Below are 23398 nucleotides of genomic sequence, written 5' to 3' on the forward strand. Positions count from 1 at the left end.
AAGCTGCTCAGCCGGCCACGTGGGGGTGGTGCCTGGGGCACTCCCTACATGCTAGCCCTGCCTCCCCTCCGTGGGGATCAAGCAGGCAGAAGGGTAGACTGTGCCCCTGTATCCTTATTTCTAGAGAAAATGAGGCCACAATTTTTTAAAAAAGGCTCAGGACCTGAGTGCCTGGGAGGCTGCCCTCGAACTCAGGCCCTTCCCGCGCCCGTGCAGGCTTCAGCTGACGCCCCTGTGGACTCCTATCTTTATCTCTGGGGTCAAGGCGCTCAGCCTCCTGCATCCACTCTGGGGACCTGGCTGTCCCTGCTCCTGGTCAGCCTGGGGACCCCCAGTTGCAGACACCAGCACCTACCTCCTCATGCTCCTCAGACTCAGCAACAACGGTGGCAGTTCTCTGGGATGAGTCTGGGTCTTGAGTGACCTCTTCCTGCCCAGGATCTTGTGCAGCATCTTGCAGGTATGAAGAAATGGAACCTTCTCTATCCCAGCCCGGCAGCCTGGGGCCCAGGAAGACAGAAAGGACACCTGGTCACCCATTGGTCTCTACCCTCCCGGATGCCCTCCCCCTCCAGAGCCCTGACATCCTGTGCTGCCCACCTGACGGATGGGACAGTGTGAACAAATCACTTAGCGGACTGCCCTATGCAGAGGCACACGTGAGCCGTCCCTGCTTCCCGAAGGAGAGGGACAGAGACACCAGTGCCACTGGTCCCCTCCCTTTGAGTGGACGGCTCCCACTCTGGGCTCCCGAGGCACCTGGCCCACACTGAGGGTCTTGGCTTTGGGGTCCCCTGTCTATCACCTTATCACCCCCACTTGGGCCTCCAGGCCACTCCCACTCAAAGTCCCTATATCAGTGCTCACTCTACAAGGTGTCACTTCCTCCCTCTAGAAATGCTCTTCTGTGGCTTCCAGGACCACACATTTGCCTGGTCCTCCCAACTCTCCAGCTACCACTTTGCAGTGGCCTTTGTAGGTTCTTCCCAAATTTCCCAACTTCTGAACATTGGAGCCTCCCGGGCGCAGTTCTCAGACCCTATCTCTACCTGCATCCACTCCTGAGTGAGCTCGCTTAGTCCGCGACCTTGCACCCCAGCCACACGCTCCCCACATCCAGTGGAGCATCTCTGCTGTGACCCGCGGACATGTATCCGACACGCCCACGGCATCTCTGCCTTGGAGCTCTAAGAGGCGCCGCCAGGATGGCGTGTTGAGACCACACTTAGGACCCTGTCCCCAAACCTGTTCCATCCAGGCATCCCCACTGCAGTCAACGGCCTCCTGGTCCTCCCAGGTGTCAGGCCAAGGATACCAGTGAACTCCCACTTCTCTCTTCTCCCACTTTGCTTCCACTTTCAAAAACATATCCTGAACACAAGCACTTCTCACCCCCACTGCTGCTACCATCTTGGGCCCGACCACTATCAACTCTCGCCTCCTAGCTTACCTCCCTGCCTCTACCCCTGGCCGTGGCAGGCTGTTCTCAAGGCAGCTGCCAGATCACCTCCTCTGCTCAAAACCAGTCAATGGCTCCCCATCCTACCCAGTGAATGCCGAAGTCCAGCGAGGACCTCAAGGCCTGGCATGTCTGGCCCCAGGCCTTCCTTCCCTTACGGTGACCCCCTTGGTCACAGGAGGCACTGTGACTGCTCCTCCATCATGCCAGGCATGCTCCTCCGCCAGGCCTCTGCACCCGCAGGGCCTGCTGCTGGGCCTCCCTTAATTCCTCGGGGCTTTCCCCTGCTGTCACTCTCTCTGGTTTCCCTGGATACCCCATCTGTCATTCCCCCACCCCCACATACTATACCTCACCCCCCTTCCCCACTTTTTCTTTTTCTTTTTAGCACTTCTCTAGCATTTCTCTTTTAATTACTTTTGATTTTGTTTACTTAATCTTGTCTACAGTCAGTTTCTCCACTAGAACATTAGCTTCTTGCAGGTAGAGACTTCTGTTTCGTTCAACGCTGCAGCCCTGGCACCTTGGCACGCTTCCTAGGGGCCTGGCACATAGCGGGCACTCCATCCACATTGTTGGGTGACTGACTAAATCTTTCTGTTGGAAGGCTGACCGAGGTCACAGAGCCAAACTGTAACCACGGAGGCCTAGCACCCCGCCTTTGGTTCCCTGATACTACTGTGTGGCGGCGACCAGCACACAGGGAGCAGCCAGCGAAGGCCTGCTGAGTGAGTGACCGTCACAGGCTCCTGGGACGCGGCCTCTCACAGGGATGCCCCGTCCGTCCAGTGCTAACCAGAGGATTTCTTTGGGGGAATATATCCTTGCTGTCTCAGCTTCCATGCAGCCTCTCTTTCTCTCCCTCTATGGTATTCAGGCGGCACTGAGTGGGCTCTGGAAAATGGCCCTGTCAGCCCAGCTTCCGAGGGGCCCGAGGAGCCATGTGGGTGGGAGACAACATGAGAATAAATCCCCCAGGGCCTGGCCAGTCCGGAGCCCTTGGGTAGCCCTGGCTTTCTGGGAGTGCATGGACATCTCCTTGCTTTAGGGAAAATCTAGAAAGCCCAGCAACAGGGAAGAAAGGGCTGCTGTCGCTCCATCCTGTGCCAGTCCGGGAGGGCCGAAGTGAGGCTGGCCCCATGCCTGCCTTCATCCCTCTCCCCAAGCCCTCCTGCACACTCAGCCTAGCAGTAGGGCACCTTGCACTGCATGGACGCGAGTCAGGCCTGCTGCCCGAGGACTCAGTGTCTGCAGAGGAGCCCAAGGCCCTTCTGCCCAAACTGCCAGTGCTGTTTATGCTGCAGGCCCAGTGCCGGGCCTTCCCACCACAGGAAGCTTGGTGAGGAGTTACTCGGGAGAATAACCACCTCTTAGCGGCTGACAGCTCAGTCCTGCCCCAGATAAGCACACCAGCCTCACTCTTTCAAAGGCATAAAGTAGAAAGGACACCATTATCAGCTCCGTCACATGCCAGCCATGTGACTGCACAAGTACTGTCCCTGGGCCCTCTGCTTCTGGGTTTCTAAATATGGTCTTTGGCAGCAGGCACATAACAGTGACAGGGGCCAGAGCACCTACGCTGGCTGCCCATCAGAGACAGGGTCAACCAAGCCGTATCATCTCTCTCCAAAGAAAGACCTCCGCTGTCCAGCACCCTCAGCTTCTCCCGCTGCTTGTGGCCAGGTGGGCGACTGGCCTTGCGGATCACAGCTCACACCTGACAGAGGCCTGCGCAAGGGCTGGGCAGCTTCAGAGGCAAGCTGGTGCCACACTGAATTTCTTTGCTTCTAGGCATTTAGAACACATGGTCGGGTCAATATCAGTACCTGAGATGTCCCTTGGCACTCCCGGGCAGGCACACTCTCACCGGAAGCTCAGGGAGATGAAAGGCACCCTGCCAGGGCCGTCCCATCCTTACCTGTCCTCGCTCACCTCCACCCGGCTCACGGAAGGGGATTCTGTGATGTGGGCTTGCACCCTCTGCTGGCCTGAAACAAGAGACACTTCACTCTCTGAATCCTGCCCTGCACCTGTCAGGTCCTCCTGCCTCGTATGACCTGGCAGCTTCTCTTCTGACCTCTGACCTGCCTCCTGGTCAAGCAAATCGATAAGGCTATCTGTGGCACTTAAATCCACTGTGTCATCCTCCACAAGGTCCAGAGAGCCTTGGGGTCTCTCAGAGAGTGGCCCCTCCAGCTTCGACTCGTGGCCGGTGGCGTCAGAGTCCTCGGCCTTGCTGCACTCCAGAGAGGAGTCCTCAGCAGTGACCAGGGACGGTGTGAGGCCCCCAGACCACAGCTGCATGTCAGAAATCTCCAGCATCACGTCATGCTCCGTGGCCGCGAAGGGGATGGCGTCTATGACGGCCACCTCGTTCCAGTACTTGTCTGCACGCAGTGGAGAGGGAAGCGCGTAGTGCAGGGAGGCGGGGGACAGCAGCTCGTCCTGCAGCGAGGAGTAACCTGGATGGGCAGACAGAGGGCAACATGCTCCAGAAGCAATTTTTGTCACACACGCTTACGTGCAAATCCACAGACACGCACACGCTCAGGCACAGCCATAGAAACGCATGCACATTCCAGGCAAGGGGCTTTCCAAGCTCAAAGCCTAGTGTTCAGGCCTTGTGGCTGCCTCCCAGAGCACTAGACCAGAGAGCCAAGGCTCTGGGTTGGCTGGGGGGCAGCCAGGGAATGGGGCTGAGAGGAGGGCTCCTTTGCTGGATGGCAAAGAGGAGAGACTGGAACTCTTTCTTCTCCAGGTCCAAGCACTAGATCAAGGTACCCTGATCTAAAAGCATGTGCTCCAATCTGCCTCTAATTGGAGGAAAGCCCACTTCTCGATGGCTGGGCAGAAAGAAATGTCTTTCTTTGCTCAAAACATCCCTTCAGCACAGTCCTTAGGGTATCTGTCAGGAGTGCACCTTAAGGGGAGGAACAGCCACCCAGACTCAGGGTAAGTGATGAAGATGAACACCCGCAGGCCTCGGGGGGACACCATTGGGTTTGGGGATGAACTCACTTTCCCTCCTTGTGTCTTGGTTCTAGAAACTTTGAATGATCCAGAATGGCACAATGAGGGTTCTAAGGTTTGAAATGGACCACGCCAGAGGGTGCCACCTGGTAACAGGCACACAGCTGCTGCTTCAGTGCTGTGCCTGGAAGCCCGTCGTCCACAGGCCCTGAGCTACTGCTGCCTGCTCCAGGTCGGCAGCCACCTGGGGCCGGAGCCCTGTGGTCAGCACTGCCTGGTCATTCATCTGCTCTGCTGACCGGCTCAGGCCTGGGTCCCTCCTTGTTTCCTGGTTGACTCTGGAACCGACTCCCTGATGTTTGGCATAGGCAGGAACCTGCATGGCAGGCACCTGGAAGCATACCAGGAATGCCTGTTTGATTTGAATGGGAAGTGTTGCTGTTCTTTCAGCCAGGAGTGGGGATCCTTGCCACAGGGGAAAGGGGGCCTCTGACTCCCCTTCAGAGCAGTTGCCAACCTGCAGGTGGGAAAAGGGACTAGAGGACAAGATTCTACATTGGGCTCAGCTGGTCTGGGGGACCAGGGAGCAGAGGTGTGCCTACATCCTCTGAAGGCCCAGTGGAGCTGAAGGACGACCCTGGGTATGGGTGGGGCTGCTCCCTGCAGAGTCCATAGGGACCTTCCTGTGTTCAGAGAGGCCCCTCCCCTAGTGCCCAGACTTCCATTCACCCCTCACTACCTCAACCCCACATCTAGTTCTTCCCCAGCTTGGCCTTTCTGGCAGCCTAAGCAGCTCGCCTCATTCCCACCCGGGGGCCTGAGCTCCTGGTCACCCATCGCTTCTCTATTTTTGACTGTATCTCCAGCTATCCTCATTCACTCACTCATTCACCCAAAAGATGTTCATTGAGGTCTGCTTCCCTGCCAGGTGCCATGCTAAATAAGGGGCTGGGGCTTACACACACACACACACACACACACACACCCTTTTGTCACTTTCTAGTTCCCTCACTAAGCCAGTTCACGGGACTGCGCACTCTTAGATGTCAGGGATGGTGTCTGCTACTTCCTCCCACTTGCCTAGAACACCACTGGGAATCACTGGCCCCAGGGACTGCTTCAGTGCATTCCAGGTGTATGAGGGGAGAACATGGAGCCAGAACAGATGACCTCCTCGCCCAGACTTAGTAAAACCACATTTGCTAACATTTACATGTGTGTTCTGCGTGCCAGGAAACCACACTGTGTGACCAACATACATACGCTCCTGATCTTCCCAGGAGTTCTTCTCCTGACTGATCTCTACGGGTCTCCAGTGTGGTTTCACATCCCCAAACTAGGAGAAGGAGGGAGAGACCATAAGGTGGGACGGGAGGGCTGTGCCTTAACCCGGACTAAGGGACTCCCCAAACCAGGAAGACCGAAGAGGAGATGGGAGAGCAGAGTAATGGTGGATCAAATCTTTCCGTGACATTAACTCAAGTCACTGCATGTGAAACTGTGATTTAAGGTTTGGGAAACCAAGGGCAGTAGCCTTCAAACCCTCCATAAATCTCTCCAGATACACATGAGCAGAACATTCTAGAGCCAAGTGATTTTATTTTTCTTGAAAGCATCATTACATTATTTCCATTACTAATTGAGGGTCGCTTTTGTATAAAACATATCTAACATGTTGTTTTTAATTATCACAACAACACTACAAGGAAAGTAATATTATTCCTACTTTAGAGATTAGGAAATAAGAAGTTCAACAACTTGCTTAAGGCACACAGTGAGTGGTCTTTTCTTTAGATTTTGCCATTAGCATCTTTTAAAAATAGCTTTGTTGAGGTATAGTTGACATACAAGTGCACATATTTAAAGTAGATACCTGGATACTTTCTGACGTATGTATACACCATGAAATCATCACAATGAAAACTCTCCATCCCAGAAAGCTGTCCTCATGCTTCTGTGTGATCCTTCTGCCACCCCTTGCTCAGGTAACCACTGATCTGCTTTCTGTCACTATTATGTTAGTTTGCATTTCCCAGAATTTTAGATAAATGGAATTGTACAGTGTGTATTCTTTTTTTCTGGCTTCTTTCACTCAGCCAAATTATTTGGTTATCCTCCATGTGGTTGCCTGTATCAATGACTTATCCATTATTATTGTTGAGTTGTATTCCATTGGATGGATATACCACTGCTAAAGGACATTTGGTTGGTTCCATTTTGGGGCTATTACAAATAAAACTACCTGTCTGTGTGGACATATGCTTTCTTTTCTTATGGGTAGTACCTATGAGTAGAATGGCTGAACCATATTGTAGGTATATGTCTAACTTTTAAAGAAACAACCCAAGTGTTTTCCAAAGTGGTTTTCCCATTTACATTCCCACCAGCAGTGCACGAGAGTTCCAGTTCCTCCATATCCTTGTCAACACTTGGTATGGTCAGTCTTCTTCATTTTAATCATTCGTATGGGTATGTAGTGGTATCCCTGTGTAGTTTTGATTTGTATTCCCCTAATGACTAGTGATGTCAAGCATCTTTTCATGTGCCTATTTACTATCTTTATATCTTCTGCATTAAGTGTCTGTTCAAATCCTTTGTCATTTTAAATACTGGATTGTTTGTTTCTTATTATTGAGTTTTGGGATTTCTTTATATATTCGGGATACAAGTCCTAAATCAAATCATTATTTGGCAATATTTTCTCCCAATCTCTGGCTCATCTTTTCATTTCCTTAACAGTGCATTTTGAAGAAGGGAAGTTTTTAATTTTGATGAAGTCCAATTGATCAATTTGTTTCTTTACAGATTGCACTTTTGATGTTGTATCTAAGAAATCTTTGTTTTACCTAACATCTCTAAGGTTTTTTTTTCTGTTTTCTTCTAGAAGTTTTATTATTTTATATTTACTTCTAGAATTTTTTACATCAGGTTTTATATTTAGTCTATGATCCATTTTGAGTTATTTTTGTATATGATGCAAAGTATGATCCAAGTTAATTTTGCATATGAATATCCAATTGTTCCAGCCCAGTTATTGTAAAGATTTTCCTTTCTTCACTGAATTGCCTTTGTACCTTTGTTGAAAATCAGTTATTCATGTATATGTGGTTCTATTTCTTGACTCTATTCTGTTCCACTGAATTATCTACCTTTATGACAATACCACACTGTACTGATTATCATAGCTTTCTAATAAATCTTGTAGTCAGGTAGTGTGAATCATCCAGCTTTGTTCATTTTCAAAGTTGTTTTTGGATATTCTAGGTCCTTTCCATGTGAACTTTAGAACCACTTGGTCATTTTCTACCAAAAAATTCTACTGGGATTTTGATTGGAATTGCATTGAATATATAAATCATTTTATGGAGAACTGACAATAATATCAAATCTACTGACCCATTAACAAGATGTATCTGTATACTTATCTAGGTCTTTAATTTTTCTCAGTTATGTTTTATAGTTTTGATGTATAATTATTATACATCTTTTATCAGATTTACCTCCAAGTGCTTCAGTTTTTTTAATGCTATTTTAAATATTCTTTTTTAAAAATTTCAATTTGTAATAATTGTTTATAAAAATTCAGTTGATTTTTCTATATTGAATTTGTATCCTTCAGCCTTACTAAACTTATTTATTAACCATCTTCTGTAGATGCCATTGGATTTTTTATATGGGCAATCTTATAGTTTATGTGGTTAGCTTTAGGTTTTTGTAGATACCCTTTATCAGATTGAGTGAATTCTTCTCTATTCCTACTTTGCTGAGAGTTTAAAAATTGGGAATGGATATTGGATTTGCCAACTTTTTTAATGCATCTGTGGCAATGATCATATGGTTTTGCTTTTTTAGCTTGTTAGTCTGATGAATTATATTTATTCTTTTTATTCTTAATTTGTTAAGGTGTGTTTTATGCACAGAATATGGTCTGTCTTGGTGACTGTTCCATGTGAGCTTGAGAAGAATGTGCATTCTACTGTTGTTGGGTGAAATAGTCTACAACTATAAACTATAAACAGTTGATTGGTGGTGTTGCGAGTTCAACTATGTCCTGACTTTCTGCATGCCAAATCTGTCCATTTCTGATAGAGGCATACTGAAGTCTCCAACTACACACGGATTCATCTATTTCTCCTTGCAGTTCTATCATTTTTTGCTTCACTTACTTTGATGCTTTGTTGTTAGATGCACACATAAGGATCATTATGTTCTTGGAAAATTAATTCTTTTATCATTGAATAATGCCTCTCTTTATCCCTGATACTTTCCTTTCTCTGAAGACTGTTCTACCTTAAATAACACAGCTACTCTTGCTTTCTTTTGATTAGTGTCAGCTTGGTATTATTTGTATGATCTTCTTCTATATACTTTTAATCTATATATGTCTTTATTTTTAAAGTGGGTTTCATGCAGACAACATATAGTTGGGTTGTGTTTGTTGACCTACTCTGACCTTTGTCTTTTAATTGGTGCATTTAGACCATTGACATTCAAAGTGATTATTGGTATAGTGGATTAATATCTACCATATTTGTACTCTTTTCTATTTGTTGCTTTTGTTCTTTGTTCCTATTTTTGTCTTCTTTTTCTGCCTTTTACGGTTTTAACTGAGCATTTTATATGACTCCATTTTCTCTCATTTCTTAGCATATTAGTAATGCTTTTTTTTTTACATTTTTTAGTGGTTGCCCTAGAATTTGCAATACACCTTCACAAACAACACAAGTCTGCTTTCAAATAACCTTATCCTATTTCATAGGCAATGTGAGTACCTTATAATAACAAAATGATCTTAATTTCTCCCTCCTGTCCTTTCTACCATTCTTGTTTGATGTCATTCATCATTCATTTCAATTACATATTAAGCATACATAGCATATGTTTGTGTGTATATATAGGCATAAGATATATACACAAAGGAATACATTGTTGCTATTATTATTTTGAATAAACTGTTATCCTATAGATCAATTAAGAATTAGAAAAAATAAACTTTTTAGTTGACTTTTCTTCTTTGAGGCTCTTGCTTACTTTATGTGAATCCAAGTTTCTGACCTATTGTTTTCCTTCTCTCTAAAGAACTTGTTGCAATGCTTATCTGCTGGCAACAAATTCCCTCAATGTTGGCTTGTTTGAGAAAGTCTATTTCTCCTTCACTTCTGAGGGATAATTTTTCAGGATAAAGAATATTTTAGGTTAGTGGGTCTTTCTCTCAACACTTTAAATATTTCACTTCACTTTCTTCTTGTTTGCAAGCCTTCTGAACAGAACTCAGATGTAATTCTCATCTTTTTTGCTTTATAGGTAAGATTTTTTTTCCTCTTTTTTTCTTTATCCTCAATTTTCTGTAATTTGACACTGATATGCCCAGGTGTAGTTTTCTGGGCATTCATCCTACTTGGTGTTCTTCAGCTTTTTGGATCTTTGGTGTCTAACGTTAATTTTAGGCAAAATTCTCCATTATTATTGTTGCTTCCAATATCTCTTCTGTTCCTTTCTTTCTCTTCCATCTGTTATTTCCACCATGTGTATGTTATACCTTCTTAGTTGACCCACCTTCTTTTTTTTTAACTTTCATATCATTAATCTACAATTACATGAGGAACACTATGTTTACTAGACTCCCCCCTTCACCAAGTTCCCCCCCCACCCCATCACAGTCACTGTCCATCAGCATAGTAAGATGCTGTAGAATCACTACTTGTCTTCTCTGTGTTGCACAGCCCTCCCCATGCCCCTCCCACATTATACATGCTAATTGGAATGCCCCTTTTCTTTCCCCCACCGCTTATCCCTCCCTTCCCACCCGACCTCCCAAGTCCCTTTCCATTTGGTAACTGTTAGTCCATTCTTGGGTTCTGTGATTCGGCTACTGTTTTGTTCTCTCAATTTTTTCTTTGTTCTTATACTACACATATGAGTGATATCATTTGGTACTTGTTTTTCTCCACCTGGCTTATTTCACTGAGCATAATACCCTCTAGCTCCATCCATGTTGTTGCAAATGGTAGGATTTCTTTTCTTCTTATGGCTGAGTAATATTCCATTGTGTATATGTACCACATCTTCTTTATCCATTCATCTACTGATGCACACTTAAGTTGCTTCCATTTCTTGGCTATTGTAAATAGTGCTGCAATAAACATAGGAGTGCATATGTCTTTTTCAAACAGGGCTGCTATATTCTTAGGGTAAATTCCTAGAAGTGAAATTTCTGGGTCAAATGGTATTTCTATTTTGAGCTTTATGAGGAACCTCCATACTGCTTTCCATAATGGTTGAACTAGTTTACATTCCCACCAACAGTGTAGGATGGTTCCCCTTTCTCCACAACATCGCCAACAACAAATGTTGTTTGTTGTTTGTCTTTTTGATGGTGGCAATCCTTATTGGTGTGAGGTGATATCTCATTGTGGTTTCAATTTGTATTTCTCTGATGACTAGCGATGTGGAGCACCTTTTCATGTGTCTGTTGGCCATTTGAATTTCTTCTTTGGAGAACTGTCTGTTCAGCTCGTCTGACCATTTTTTAAATGGATTATTTGCTTTTTGTTTGTTGAGGTACATGAGCTCTTTATATATTTTGGATGTCAACCCTTTATCAGATCTGTCATTTATGAATATATTCTCCCATACTGTAGGATGCCTTTTTGTTCCATTGGTGGTATCCTTTGCTGTACAGAAGCTTTTCAGTTTTGCTTTTGTTTCCCTTGCCCGGGGAGATATGTTCATGAAGAAGTCGCTCATATTTATGTCCAAGAGATTTTTGCCTATGTTTTTTTCTAAGAGTTTTATGTTTTCATGACTTACATTTAGGTCTTTGATCCATTTTGAGTTTACTTTTGTGTATGGGGTTAGACAATAATCCAGTTTCATTCTTTTAGATGTAGCTGTCCAGGTTTGCCAGCACCGACTGTTCAAGAGGCTGTCATTTCCCCATTATATATCCATGGCTCCTTTATCATATATTAATTGACCATATATTCCTGGGTTAATATCTGGACTCTCTCTTCTGTTCCACTGGTCTATGGGTCTGTTCTTGTGCCAGTACCAAATAGTCTTGATTACTGTGGCTTTGTAGTAGAGCTTGAAGTTGGGAAGCAAGATGCCCCCTGCTTTATTCTTCCTTCTCAGGATTGCTTTGGCTATTCAGGGTCTTTCATGGTTCCATATGAATTTTAAAACTATTTGTTCCAGTTCGTTGAAGAATGTTGTTGGTATTTTGATAGGCATTGCATTGAATCTATGGATTGCTTTAGGCAGGATGGCCATTTTGACAATATTAATTCTTCCTAGCCAGGAGCATGGGATGAGTTTCCATTTGTTACTGTCCTCTTTAATTTCTCTTAAGAGTGTCTTGTAGTTTTCTGGGTATAGGTCTTTCACTTCCTTGGTTAGGTTTATTCCTAGGTATTTTATTCTTTTTGATGCAATTGTGAATGGAATTGTTTTCCTGATTTCTCTTTCTGTTAATTCATCGTTAGTGGATAGGAAAGCAACAGATTTCTGTGTATTAATTTTGTATCCTGCAACTTTGCTGAATTCAGATATTCTAGTAGTTTTAGAGTGGAGTCTTTAGGGTTTTTTATGTACAATATCATGTCATCTGCAAACAGGGACAGTTTCCTTGCCAATCGGGATTCCTTTTATTACTTTTGTTGTCTGATTGCCATGGCTAGGGCCTTCAGAACTATGTTGAGTAACAGTGGGGAGAGTGGGCATCCTTGTCCTGTTCCCGATCTTAAAGGAAAAGCTTTCAGCTTCTCGTTGTTAAGTATGATGTTGGCTGTGGGTTTGTCACATATGGCCTTTATTATGTTGAGGTAGTTGCCCTCTATACCCATTTTTTTGAGATTTTTTTTCATGAATGGATATTGAGTTTTGTTGAATGCTTTTTCAGCATCTATGGAGATGATCATGTGGTTTTTGTCCTTCTTTTTGTTGATTTGGTGGGTGATGTTGATGGATTTTCGAATGTTGTACCATCCTTGCATCCCTGAGATGAATCCCACTTGATCATGCTGTATGATCCTCTTGATGTATTTTTGAATTCAGTTTGCTAATATTTTGTTGAGTACTTTTGCATCTATGTTCATCAGGGATATTGTTCTGTAGTTTTCTTTTTTTGTGGTATCTTTGCCTGGTTTTGGTATTAGACTGATGCTTGCTTCATAGAATGAGTTTGGAAGTATTCCCACCTCTTCTATTTTTTGGAGAACTTTAAGGAGAATGGATATTATGTCTTCTCTATATGTCTGATAAAATTCAGCAGTGAATCCATCTGGCGCAGGGACAGATTCAATGTCTTTGCTGGTAATTGGTCTGTTTAGATTTTCTGTTTCTTCCTTGGTCCATCTTGGAAGGTTGTATTTTTCTAGGAAGTTGTCCATTTCTTCTAGGTTTTTCAGCTTTCTAGCATATAGATTTTCATAATATTCTCTAATAATTTTTTGTATTTCTATGGGGTCTGTGTGATTCTTCCTTTCTCGTTTCTGATTCTGTGTATGTGTGTAGATTCTCTTTTCTCTTAATAAGTCTGGCTAGGGGCTTATCTATTTTGTTTATTTTCTCAAAGAACCAGCTCTTGGTTTCATTGATTCTTGCTATTGTTTTATTGTTCTCAATTTTATTTATTTCTTCTCTGATCTTTATTATGTCCCTCCTTCTGCTGACTTTGGGCCTCATATGTTCTTCTTTTTCCAGTTTTAATAATTGTGACTTTAGAGTATTCATTTGGGTATGTTCTTCCTTCTTTAGATAGGCCTGGATTGCTATATACTTTACTCTTAGAACTGCTTTCGCTGTGTCCCACAGAAGTTGGGGCTTTATGCTGTTGGTGTCAATAGTCTCCATATATTGCTTGATCTCTATTTTAATTTGGTCATTGAGCCATTGACTATTTAGGAGCATGTTCTTAAGCCTCCGTGTTTGTGAGCCTTTTTTGTTTTCTTTGTACAATTTATTTACAGTTTTATGCCTTTGTGATCTGAGAAGTTGTTTGGTAGAATTTCAATCTTTTTGAATTTCCTGAGGCTCTTTTTGTGGCCTAGTATGTGGTCTACTATGGAGAATGTTCCATGTGCACTTGAGAAAAATGTGTATCCTGCTTCTTTTGGGTGTAGAGTTCTGTAGATGTCTGTTAAGTCCATCTGTTCTAGTGTGTTGTTCAGTGCCTCTGTGTCCTTACTTATTTTCTGTCCAGGGGATCTGTCCTTTGGAGTGAGTGGTGTGTTGAAGTCTCCTAGAACGAATGCATTGCATTCTATTTCCCACTTTAATTCTGTTAGTATTTGTTTCACATATGTTGGTGCTCCTGTACTGGGTGCATATATATTTATAATGGTTATATCCTCTTGTTGGACTGACCCCTTTATCATTATGTAATGTCCTTCTTTATCTCTTGTTACTTTCTTTGTTTTGAAGTCTATTTTGTCTGATACCAGTACTGCTTCACCCGCTTTTTCTCCCTATTGTTTGCATGAAATATCTTTTTCTATCCCTTGACTTTTAGTCTGTGTATGTCTTTGGGTTTGAGGTGAGGTAAGCAGCATATATATGGGTCTTGTTTTTTTATCTATTCTATTACTCTGTGTCTTTTGATTGGTGCATTCAGTCCATTTACATTTAGGGTGATTATTGAAAGATATGTATTTATTGCCATTATAGGCTTTAGATTAGTGGTTACCAAAGGTTCAAGGGTAGCTTCTTTACTATTCGTTTAACTTAACTTGCTTATTAAGCTATTTTAAACACAGTCTAATGATTCTTTATTACTCTCCCTTCTTATTCCTCCTCCTCCATTCTGTATATGTTAGGTGTTTTATTCTGTGTTCTTTTGTGTTTCCTTTGACTGCTTTTGTGAGTGGTTGATTCTATTTTTTGCCTTTAGTTAGTATTTGGTTGGTCTGCTTTCTTTGTTGTGATTTTATTTTCTCTGGTGACATCTATTTAGCCTTAGCAGTGCTTCCATCTAAAGCAGTCCCTCTAAAATACCCTGTAGAGGTGGTTTGTGGGAGGCAAATTCTGTCAACCTTTGTTTTTCTGGGAATTGTTTAATCCCTCCTTCATATTTAAATGATAATCATGCTGGATACAGTATTCTTGGTTCAAGGCCCTTCTGTTTCATTGTATTAAATATATCATGCCATTCTCTTCTGGCCTGTAAGGTTTCTGTTGAGAAGTCTGATGATAGCCTAATGGGTTTTCCTTTGTAGGTGACCTTTTTCTCTCTCTGGCTGCCTTTAATACTCTGTCCTTGTCTTTGATCTTTGCCATTTTAATTATTATGTGTCTTGGTGTTGTCCTCCTTGGTTCCCTTGTGTTGGGAGTTATGTGGGCCTCCATGGTCTGAGAGACAATTTCCTCCCCCAGTTTGGGGAAGTTTTCCACAATTATTTCTTCAAAGACACTTTCTATCCATTTTTCTCTCTCTTCTTCTTCTTCTAGTACCCCTATAATGCAAATATTGTTCCATTTGGATTGGTCACACATTTCTCTTAATATTGTTTCATTCCTGGAGATCCTTTCATCTCTCTCTGCCTCAGCATCTCTGTGTTCCTGTTCTCTGATTTCTATTTCATTAATGGCCTCTTGCACCTCATCCAGTCTGCTCTTAAGTCCTTCCAGAGACTATTTTATTTCTGTATTCTCCCTCCCAACTTTATCCTTTAACTCTTGCATATTTCTCTGTAGATCCATCAGCATGGTTATGACCTTTATTTTGAATTCTTTTTTAGGGAGATTGGTTCAATCTATCTCCCCAGGCCATCTCTCGGGGGTTGTCTGGGTAATTTTGGACTGGACCAAATTCTTCTGACTTTTCATGGTGATATAGGTAGTTGTAGGCAGGTAGCGCATGTGTCAGCTGGGAGAACAAAGTCCTTTCCTGCTTGCTGGTTGCCTTGCCCTTCTCCGCTGCCTGTATCAGTTACCTGCACTCCTGGAGCAGCCTCCGGATTAATCCCCTAAGCTGCTGTGGGTGGGGTCTCCATCAGGATAGCACAGAGCCATGCAGGGAGTGGCAGGCACACCAGGTGTGCTCTCCTGCGAGAGTGGTGCCCCCGCCGGGCAGCTTCATGCCAGTGGTGGCCTTTGGGTCTGGCCCTGGTGGCTGTGCACCAAGAGGAGATTCTGGGCAGCTGCTGTGGGCATGGTTGCTCCCGGGCCACTCAGCCACTGCTGCTGCCATCTCACATGCTCCTGGGCTGGTGCCAGTGTATCGGGGTCTGTGCTGGCCAGGGGAATGACTGGCTTTCTGCTTATCACTGTGAGGGGTTTCTGAGCTGCACTGCCACCTAGCAGGTTAGGTCGCCTGGAGTTCCCCAGGATTCTCAGCTGCTGGGCTGACTGTGCTGGGACACTTCTATCCAGCTGTGAAGTCCCTGTCCCTTTAAGACTTTCAAAAAGCACTTGCTTTTCTTTTATCCCAGGGGAGCCAGTTGTGGGGACCTGCTCACAGATTTTGCCCTTCCGTTTCTCTAATATCCAGCACACTGTACACCATGTGTCTGCACTTCTAGTGTGGATTACTAGAGTTGGTTGATTCATAGTCCTGGACTTTCACTCCCTCCCCAGTCCGACTCCTTTCTTCTCGCTGGGGAGCTGGGGTTGGGGGTGGGGTGCTCGGCTCCTGCCAGGCCACAGTTTGTATCTTACCCCCTTCATGCGATGCTGAGTTCTCGCAGATGTAGATGTAGCCTGGCTGTTGTACTGTATCCTTTGGTTTCTGTTTTAGGAATAGTTGTATTGTATTTTCAAAAATATATATGGTTTTGGGAGGAGATTTCCACTGCTGTACTCATACTGCCATCTTGGCTCTTCCCCCTCCCCAACCTTCTTTTGATATTCTATTCTGGGGTCTGTTTTTGTTGGTTTTTGGTCTTGGTTCTTTTCTTTTTAGCTTTGGAGATTTCTGTTGAGATATCTTGAAGCTCAGGGATACTTTCCTCAGCTGTGTCCAGCCTGCTAGTAAGCTCATCAGAGGCATTCTTCATTTTTGTTAAAGTGTTTTTGATCTTGAGCTTTTTTCTTTTTTTTTTTTAGGTTCTTACAAACTTCACTGCTCAGCTCACATTGCCCATCTGTTCTTACATGTTGTCTACTTCATGCATTGGGCCCTTAGCATATTAGCCATTAAGTTGCTTTCAATTCCTGGTCCATATATGCAGAACCAGGTGTAGATTTATTTTAGAATGCTAAACCACCTTTGCATTCCTCGGATAAGCCCCACTTGTTTATAATGTATTACCCTTTTTACATAGTGTTGGATTTGATTTGTCAAGATTTAGTTTAGGTTTTTTGCATAAATGTTCATGGATATTGGTCTGTAGTTTTCTTGTATTGTCTTTTTCCCTGATGTCCAAGGGTAATGTTATCCTCATAGAATGAGTTAGGAAGTATTGTGTCTTCTTCAGTTTTCTAATGGAGCTATTTCTTCCATAAATGTTTGGTAGAATTCACCAGAAGCCACCTAGGCTTGGAGTTTTCTTTGGACTTTCTTTTAAACACTGCTTGTAGCATGGGTCTTCTACTGATTTTTTTCAGCTTTTGTATGCCTGGAAAAGTCTTTCTTTGACGTCATTTCAAAAATAATTCTTGCTAGTTATAGAATTTTAGATTAGAGGTGTTCTTTAAGGATGTGGTCTACTTTAAAGACACTGCTTTACTGTCTTCTCACTTGCATTACTTCCAATGAGAAATCTAATGTCATCCTTATCTTTATTCCTTTGTACATGATATGTCCTTTTTCTTTGGCTGCCTTTAATACTTTTTCTATCACTGGTTTTGACCATTTTGTTTAAAATGTGTTTTAGCATAACTGCTTTCATGTTTCTTACTCACGTAGTTCATTGAACTTCTTGGATATGTGTATTTATAGTTTTCATCAAATTTGGAAATTTTTCAGCCCTTATTTCTTTGAATACTTTTTTTTTTTTTACCATATTGACTGTTGGGAACTCTAACTTCACAAATATAAGGTCTCTTGAAATTGCCCCATAGCTCACTGATGCTTTACATTTTTTTTTTTTAGTGTTTCATTTTAGAGAGTTTCTATTGGTATGCTGTCAAGTTCACTAATCTTTTCTTCTATAATGTCTAATTCCATCCAGTGTATTTTTCATCCTATACATTTTAGTTTCATTTCTAGAAAATTGGTTTGGGTCCATTAAAAATATTTTCCATTTATCTATTTTCATGTCTCTAGTCAACTTTTTGAACATCTGAAAATACAGTTATAATAACTATTTTACTATTCTTGTCTGCTAATTCTCACATCTGTGTTAGTTTTGGGTCAGTGTCAGTTGACTGATTTTTCTCCTCATAGATTGTTGTCTTCCTGCCTCTTTGTATGTCTGGTAATCTTTAATTGGATGTTAGACATTGTGAATTTTATCTTTTTGGGTACTTAACTATTTTCATATTACTATAAATATTCTTGAGCTTTGTTCTGTTATCAGTTAAGGTACTTGGAAACAGTTTGATCCTTTTGAGCTTTGCTTTCAAGGTTGATTATGTAGGGATGGAGTATTGATCAACACTGGGCTAATTATTCTCCATTTCTGAGATAAGACCCTTCTTTGTTCCTATGCAGTGTTTTTGAATGGTTAGTCTGTTGGCAATAGCTGATTAATCAACCAAAACTTACAGGGAATCCTTGGAAGATTTCTAGAATTCTCTATCTCTTCCCTGATACTCTATCTTGGGAACTCTTATCTGCCCCAGTCTCCCTGGACTCAGCAACTTCTTCCCAAGCCAGGGAGTCTCCTCAGACTTCTCATCCCTATGTCATGACCTAGAAACTAGCAATTACAGGGCTCACTTTATTTTCCATGTCTCATGGACCACTATCTTCTGTTGTCTGATGTCTAATGTCATGAAAACTATTTTTTCATATATTTTGTCCATTTTTTCACTGTCTTAAGCAAAAGTGTATATTCAATCCTTATTACCTCATCTTGGCCAGCAGTGGAATGAATCTTAAACAGTCCCTTAGATATGGCCAGATAAATATTCTGTCACTCCTGGGAATCTCAGTAAGACTAAGGACTGGGGAAGGTAGCTGTCCTGGCCACAGAATACCTGTTGCTTACACATGGGTATCCTTTGTGGCTTTTCCACTTGGAAGCTTCTACAGTGTTTACTTTAACGGAGTTTCACTCAAATGAAATGTGTCTATGAAGAGAACTCAGGCACATCCCCTCTTAGGACTTCCTGCCTATGTTATCCTGGAGGTCCTCCCTGGTAATGGTATTTAGGGTGCATGGCTCACCACTCTCAGTCTCCACACGACCCCACTGATCCACCCACACTGTAGCAAGTTTGCATCTGAGGCTGTAGGTGCTGGTAGGATCACTCTTGGATTGGAACTGGGCTCTCACTAAGGCCTGAGAGCATCCTCATGAGGAATATGGCACCAGGTCTGGGGTGTGCCAGACCATAAGGTCTGCTGAGTCTCTTGGTGAATTTCAGAAGTACCTGTTTCTCCCGAGACTCCTGCAGCTCTGCCATACCTGGGTCACCAGCCCATCCCTCAGTCTAGAGGTCTCCCCTTTGGGTTGCATATTAGAGAAATTAGGTAAAAGGGACCCACATATACTGCTTTGGGGCCAAGCATGGCCCACTAGCCCATGTCTACCTCTTTATTGATCACTTATCAGGCTGGGCCTCTGCTAACCCAGATGGAATGATTACCCTGCTAACTAGTTTTATGTCAGTGGCATGCTAGACAAGGAGTGGACAGACAGCCTGGCATCAGACAGCCGCTACATTCACTAGTGGTATTCATTAAGACTTAATCAGAATAAAACACATTTTATTTCTAAGTCGACATTAATATATGCCCAACTTATCAAACCAAATGGAACTGAAGAGTATGGGTGGGATGTGCCCATTTTTTCCTTTCATATGGGAAGCCTCTTTTATTTTTAGGAACATGTTATTTTCTTTTGCTTTATAGGCAATTTTTCTTCATGCTTAGTACCCCAGGGAGTCCCCCTGTGTAGGAGAAACAAACTGGCCTTTTGATGTAAACCCCTTCTGCTCTGGCCAGTCCAAGTGTATATGCCAAGCGGAGCCAGGAAAACAGACCTCAGGTTTCTATTTCCCTGACACCACAGAGCAACCAATCCCAGGCCTTAGTTCCCACGGCTTCATAAGGAGGCCCAGACAAACGGAGCAGTGAGGTAAAGCACAAAGGGGTGAGGTTTGGCTGTGACACCCGTGCAGAGGGCGAGGCTGGCACCAGGACTTGGCACCCCCGGGGTAAGGCAGAGAAACCATGGAGGCTGCTGTCTCCCCATGGCTCTCCCTCTAATTCCCCTGCTCCTGCATCCCAGGCCAGAAGGGTACCCCGATATGAGACAGTCTTCTAGGGACAGGCAAGAGGGCAGGAAAAGCACACAGAAGCCAATACCAGCACCCAGAAAGGCATAATGGACCAAGCTGGAGGTCTGCTCACAGTGTCTGCTCAGGCTGCAGGGGGAGCATGCATGCAGGGCCTGTGGCCTGTATCTATGAGGCACCTGCTGGAGAAGGGGCTTCCCAAGGGCCTGACAGAGAAGATGGGAAGCATGGAAGCATTCACTTTGTGACCATCTGTAATCAACACAAAGCGGGGAGGGACCCTTTGGAAACTTCAGTTGAATCATGTTATTTTTTCACTCCAAAGCTCCTGGGTTCTCCATGTCCCTCCAAGTAGAGCCCAAGGTCCTGAGGACGGTCAGGAGGAGCTGAACTCGGTTCTTGCCCTTTCTCCTCCCTTTCCATCAGCACATTAAATCCACTTACACATTACCTTATTGTCCTACTTTCCAAACAGAAGGTAAGCTCCCTGAAGGCACAGTTGGGGACTTGTTTTTTGTTTCTGTTTGCTCTGTCTGAGAACTGATTTTTTCCCCATTTAGAACAGGGCCTGGCATGTGGTAGGTGTTCAAAAATTATCTGCCGCATGAACTAGCCTTCCTACCAGTCATTTAGCACATAGAGACCCAGTCCCACAGGGGTGGGGGTCGTTCAGAGTTCTGTGTAGGCATTAGAGTCTCTAGGCCTGACTGGGCCTGCAGGGCCAGGGGCCAACAGGACATTTTCATAAATGCCTGGATCTGTACCTTTTTTTTTTTTTTTAGGTAACAACACTTAACATGGGATCTATACCTCCTAACAGATTTTCAACTGTTGTAACTGCCTTGCTTGCACTTTGTAATTTTATGGGCCTGCTGTCCTGTAGGGACATAACTGGGGCAGGAAAATTCAAAGACATGCTGATTTGGGTTGAATGACACAGCACCAGGGAAGTTCAAAAACCCGACCCAGTGATCGGTTATCACATAGAAAAGGGGAAGCGTTTGTCCCTCGGATTTCCCGAAGTTTGCAGCATTGCTCAGCCCTCTCCTTTTTCTTCTGAAGGAAAAATGTACTTAGCAGCCCCTGTGATGCTCTAGGCAGATCCCCTGTGGGAGCCCTTATACTGGATGGAAAGTCCCTCTGCTGGGAGCGGAGACAGCTCCCGGCACACGCACCCTCTTGCACAGCACGGGACGCATGGAGGTCAGGGACAGGAGCTTTGGTGACATGCATTTTTGGAGGCTGATGGTTCTTGAACCTGTGGCCAAGATGGAGACAGTGGAGACAGGCAGAGTGGGAGAATGAGGGGCCTGGAGGCCCAGGTGAGGTCAGAAGCAGAAGAGAAAGGCGACAGGCAGTGATCAGTGGAGATGGACCCCGCACCCTGAGACATGGGATGGCATGTTCCAGGAGACGCAGGACACCGTGAGGGCCTCCGCATGTGCAGGCTCCACCTGGCGGAATGAGCCCCCAGGACCCACCTAGAACTTACCCACTTTGGGCATGTGCCCTGTGCCACAAGTACCCACCCGGCGAGCGCATGTCGGGGTTACCAGGGACAGCCAGTAAACTAGGAGCTTTGGGGAGCACAACAGAGTGCGGTGCAGCTGTCTGGACACCCGAGCAAGATAGTTCACAGAATAACAACCTTTTCTGTCAAGTTCTGTAAAGAATATGAGGGGTCTAATCCAACTCCTTGATTTTAAAGTAGAGGAGGCATCTTAACGGCCATGGAGTCAGGAGAAGGGAGGGACAGAATCCAGCCCCCTGGCTCCAGGGCGCGGGGGCGCCCCACTCTGCTTCTGCACCCACGGGTTGGAGAGACGCCCCACTCCATCTGGCTACCCGCTCTGCTGCTGCAAGAAAGGGCTGTCAGCGGGCAGCAGCGGGGACCTGGCGGCAAAGGCCAGGGGCCTCCTGGGCTTCCTCCCCTCGGGCCTGGTCACAACGGGGCTCCGGGGCTCCGTGCCATGCCAAGCACATCAAAAAGAGTGAGGGGAAAGATGGGGTGAGAAAAAAGGGGATAGAGGAGAAGAGAGGCCAGACTCAAAGCAAAGGAACCAGCTCAGCCTCCCAGACTTTGGAAACTCTGACAAGCTCCCCACCATCACACTGACTGTTCTACAGATGGGGCCGCTGAGGCCGCAGGGGGTCCGCACCTGACACAGGGCCACAGAGAACGCCTGTGACACGTAGGGTTAGGAGTCCAGCTGCTGCCCCAGCCTGGGGGGCCTCCCCCACCCCCCAGGAGCCTGGCGCTGCCAGGAGTGCACACAGCCTCAGCACCCAGGGGCTCCCCTGCCTCCAGCCCACCTTGCTCTCCCCCCGCCAGGACGGGAGTTCGCGGAGGCAGGCCTCCCACAAACGGGAGGGATGGCGCCGCGGCAGGGCCGGGGGGCAGGGCCCCGTGCAGCCCGCCTCCCGCCGGAGGACACTCACCATTCACCTGGGCGGGTGGCGACGCGTCGTCCTGGTCGGGGCGCCGCCGGTCCGGCCTCAGACCGCGGCTCTGCCGGCCGGAGCCCTCCAGCATGTTCACGATCTCACTGCGGTCGATGTTCCGCAGGGCCGCGTACAGCCTCTCCACTGTGGGGAGAAGAAACGCGGGGTGCTTGCCGGGGAATTCCACGGATCGGGGCGGCGCGCAACGTCCCGGGGCCGGGCCGGGAGGACAACGGGGGGCGGGGGATTAATTTTTTCAGAATGTGGAGACACACGTTGTCAGAATCAAAATACTGCCTCTTCAGAGAATAGTTGTTATCCTTCTATAGATCTTTTCCAAATTCTAACAGAGGTTAATCCCAAAGCATGGGGAAACTGTTTTCCGTAATCTTGGGTGAATACCAGGGTAAATGGGAACGCGCACGGTGGATTCTGTCCTTCTGGAGTCCCCGGCCCTTGCCTGTTGGTCTAAGATGAACATGTAGATTCTCAATGTCCTCTTAGCGTTTTTGAGAATCGGAATTTGGCTGAGGGCTGCCGGGAAGAGTGAGATAACTCTTCCCTCCAGGCTGGAAGGAAGATGTCCCTGGGGCAGCTGGGACTCGCTCACGCTCACCCACGCCCTGTCCTGAGAAATTCAACAGGAAGTCACACGCCCCCCTACACACCGCCGTCTGGGGGATCGCTGTGAGCTTATTCAGAGGATGGGGAAAGACGGAGGCCAAGATCGTCTGGCATCCCTTCTGGCGGGGTTGCCAGAGGCCCCAGTGCCCCTGGCTGTGGGGTGTGTGAGAGAGAAAGAGACAGACGGAGGGCAAGAGAGACCGGTTCCGAGGGCCAACATCAGAAACGGAATCTGCAGGCAGAACTGTTTTGATGAAAAGCGAGTCCTGGCTCAGACTGGGGACAGAAAAGGCTCCCTCAGCAGGAGGGTACTGACTGTTTGCGTTTTCTTCTTCACGGAGGAGCCACAGGTTCAGCAAGGCTGCACTCTGCTCCAGCAGGGAGTTGGGGTTTTCCACGCGGATTCTGTTGATGTCTTCCACGCTGAACCGCAGCTCCCGGGCCAGCTCTGTAGGCAAAGAACCGAGGCCAGGGGTGAGCCCTACTCCAGCTCCCAGGCTGGGCACCATGGGCTGGGGGCATCCTGAGGGGAGAACCTCAAGTACCTGGTATTGCTTTTTA

At 45.6% G+C, this 23398-nt stretch overlaps 1 protein-coding gene across 7 annotated transcripts in view; it reads right to left on the bottom strand.

The window, feature by feature from the left end:
• ANK1 (ankyrin 1) overlaps positions 1–23398 on the bottom strand; it is a 204318-nt gene that overhangs the window by 13244 nt on the left and 167676 nt on the right. For 5 of the 7 annotated variants that reach the window (XM_073218838.1, XM_073218837.1, XM_073218836.1 and 2 more), the window contains 4 exons: positions 23154–23285; positions 22211–22357; positions 3378–3921; positions 356–500 (listed from right to left, as the gene is read on the bottom strand). In XM_073218838.1, the coding sequence (XP_073074939.1) occupies positions 356–500; positions 3378–3921; positions 22211–22357; positions 23154–23285 (968 nt within the window). The remainder of the gene's footprint in view (positions 1–355; positions 501–3377; positions 3922–22210; positions 22358–23153; positions 23286–23398) is intronic. The other 2 variants (XM_073218840.1, XM_073218839.1) reach the window with 1 other exon arrangement.

This window comes from Manis javanica, chromosome 12, assembly GCF_040802235.1.
Source record: "Manis javanica isolate MJ-LG chromosome 12, MJ_LKY, whole genome shotgun sequence".
Taxonomy (NCBI): domain Eukaryota; kingdom Metazoa; phylum Chordata; class Mammalia; order Pholidota; family Manidae; genus Manis; species Manis javanica.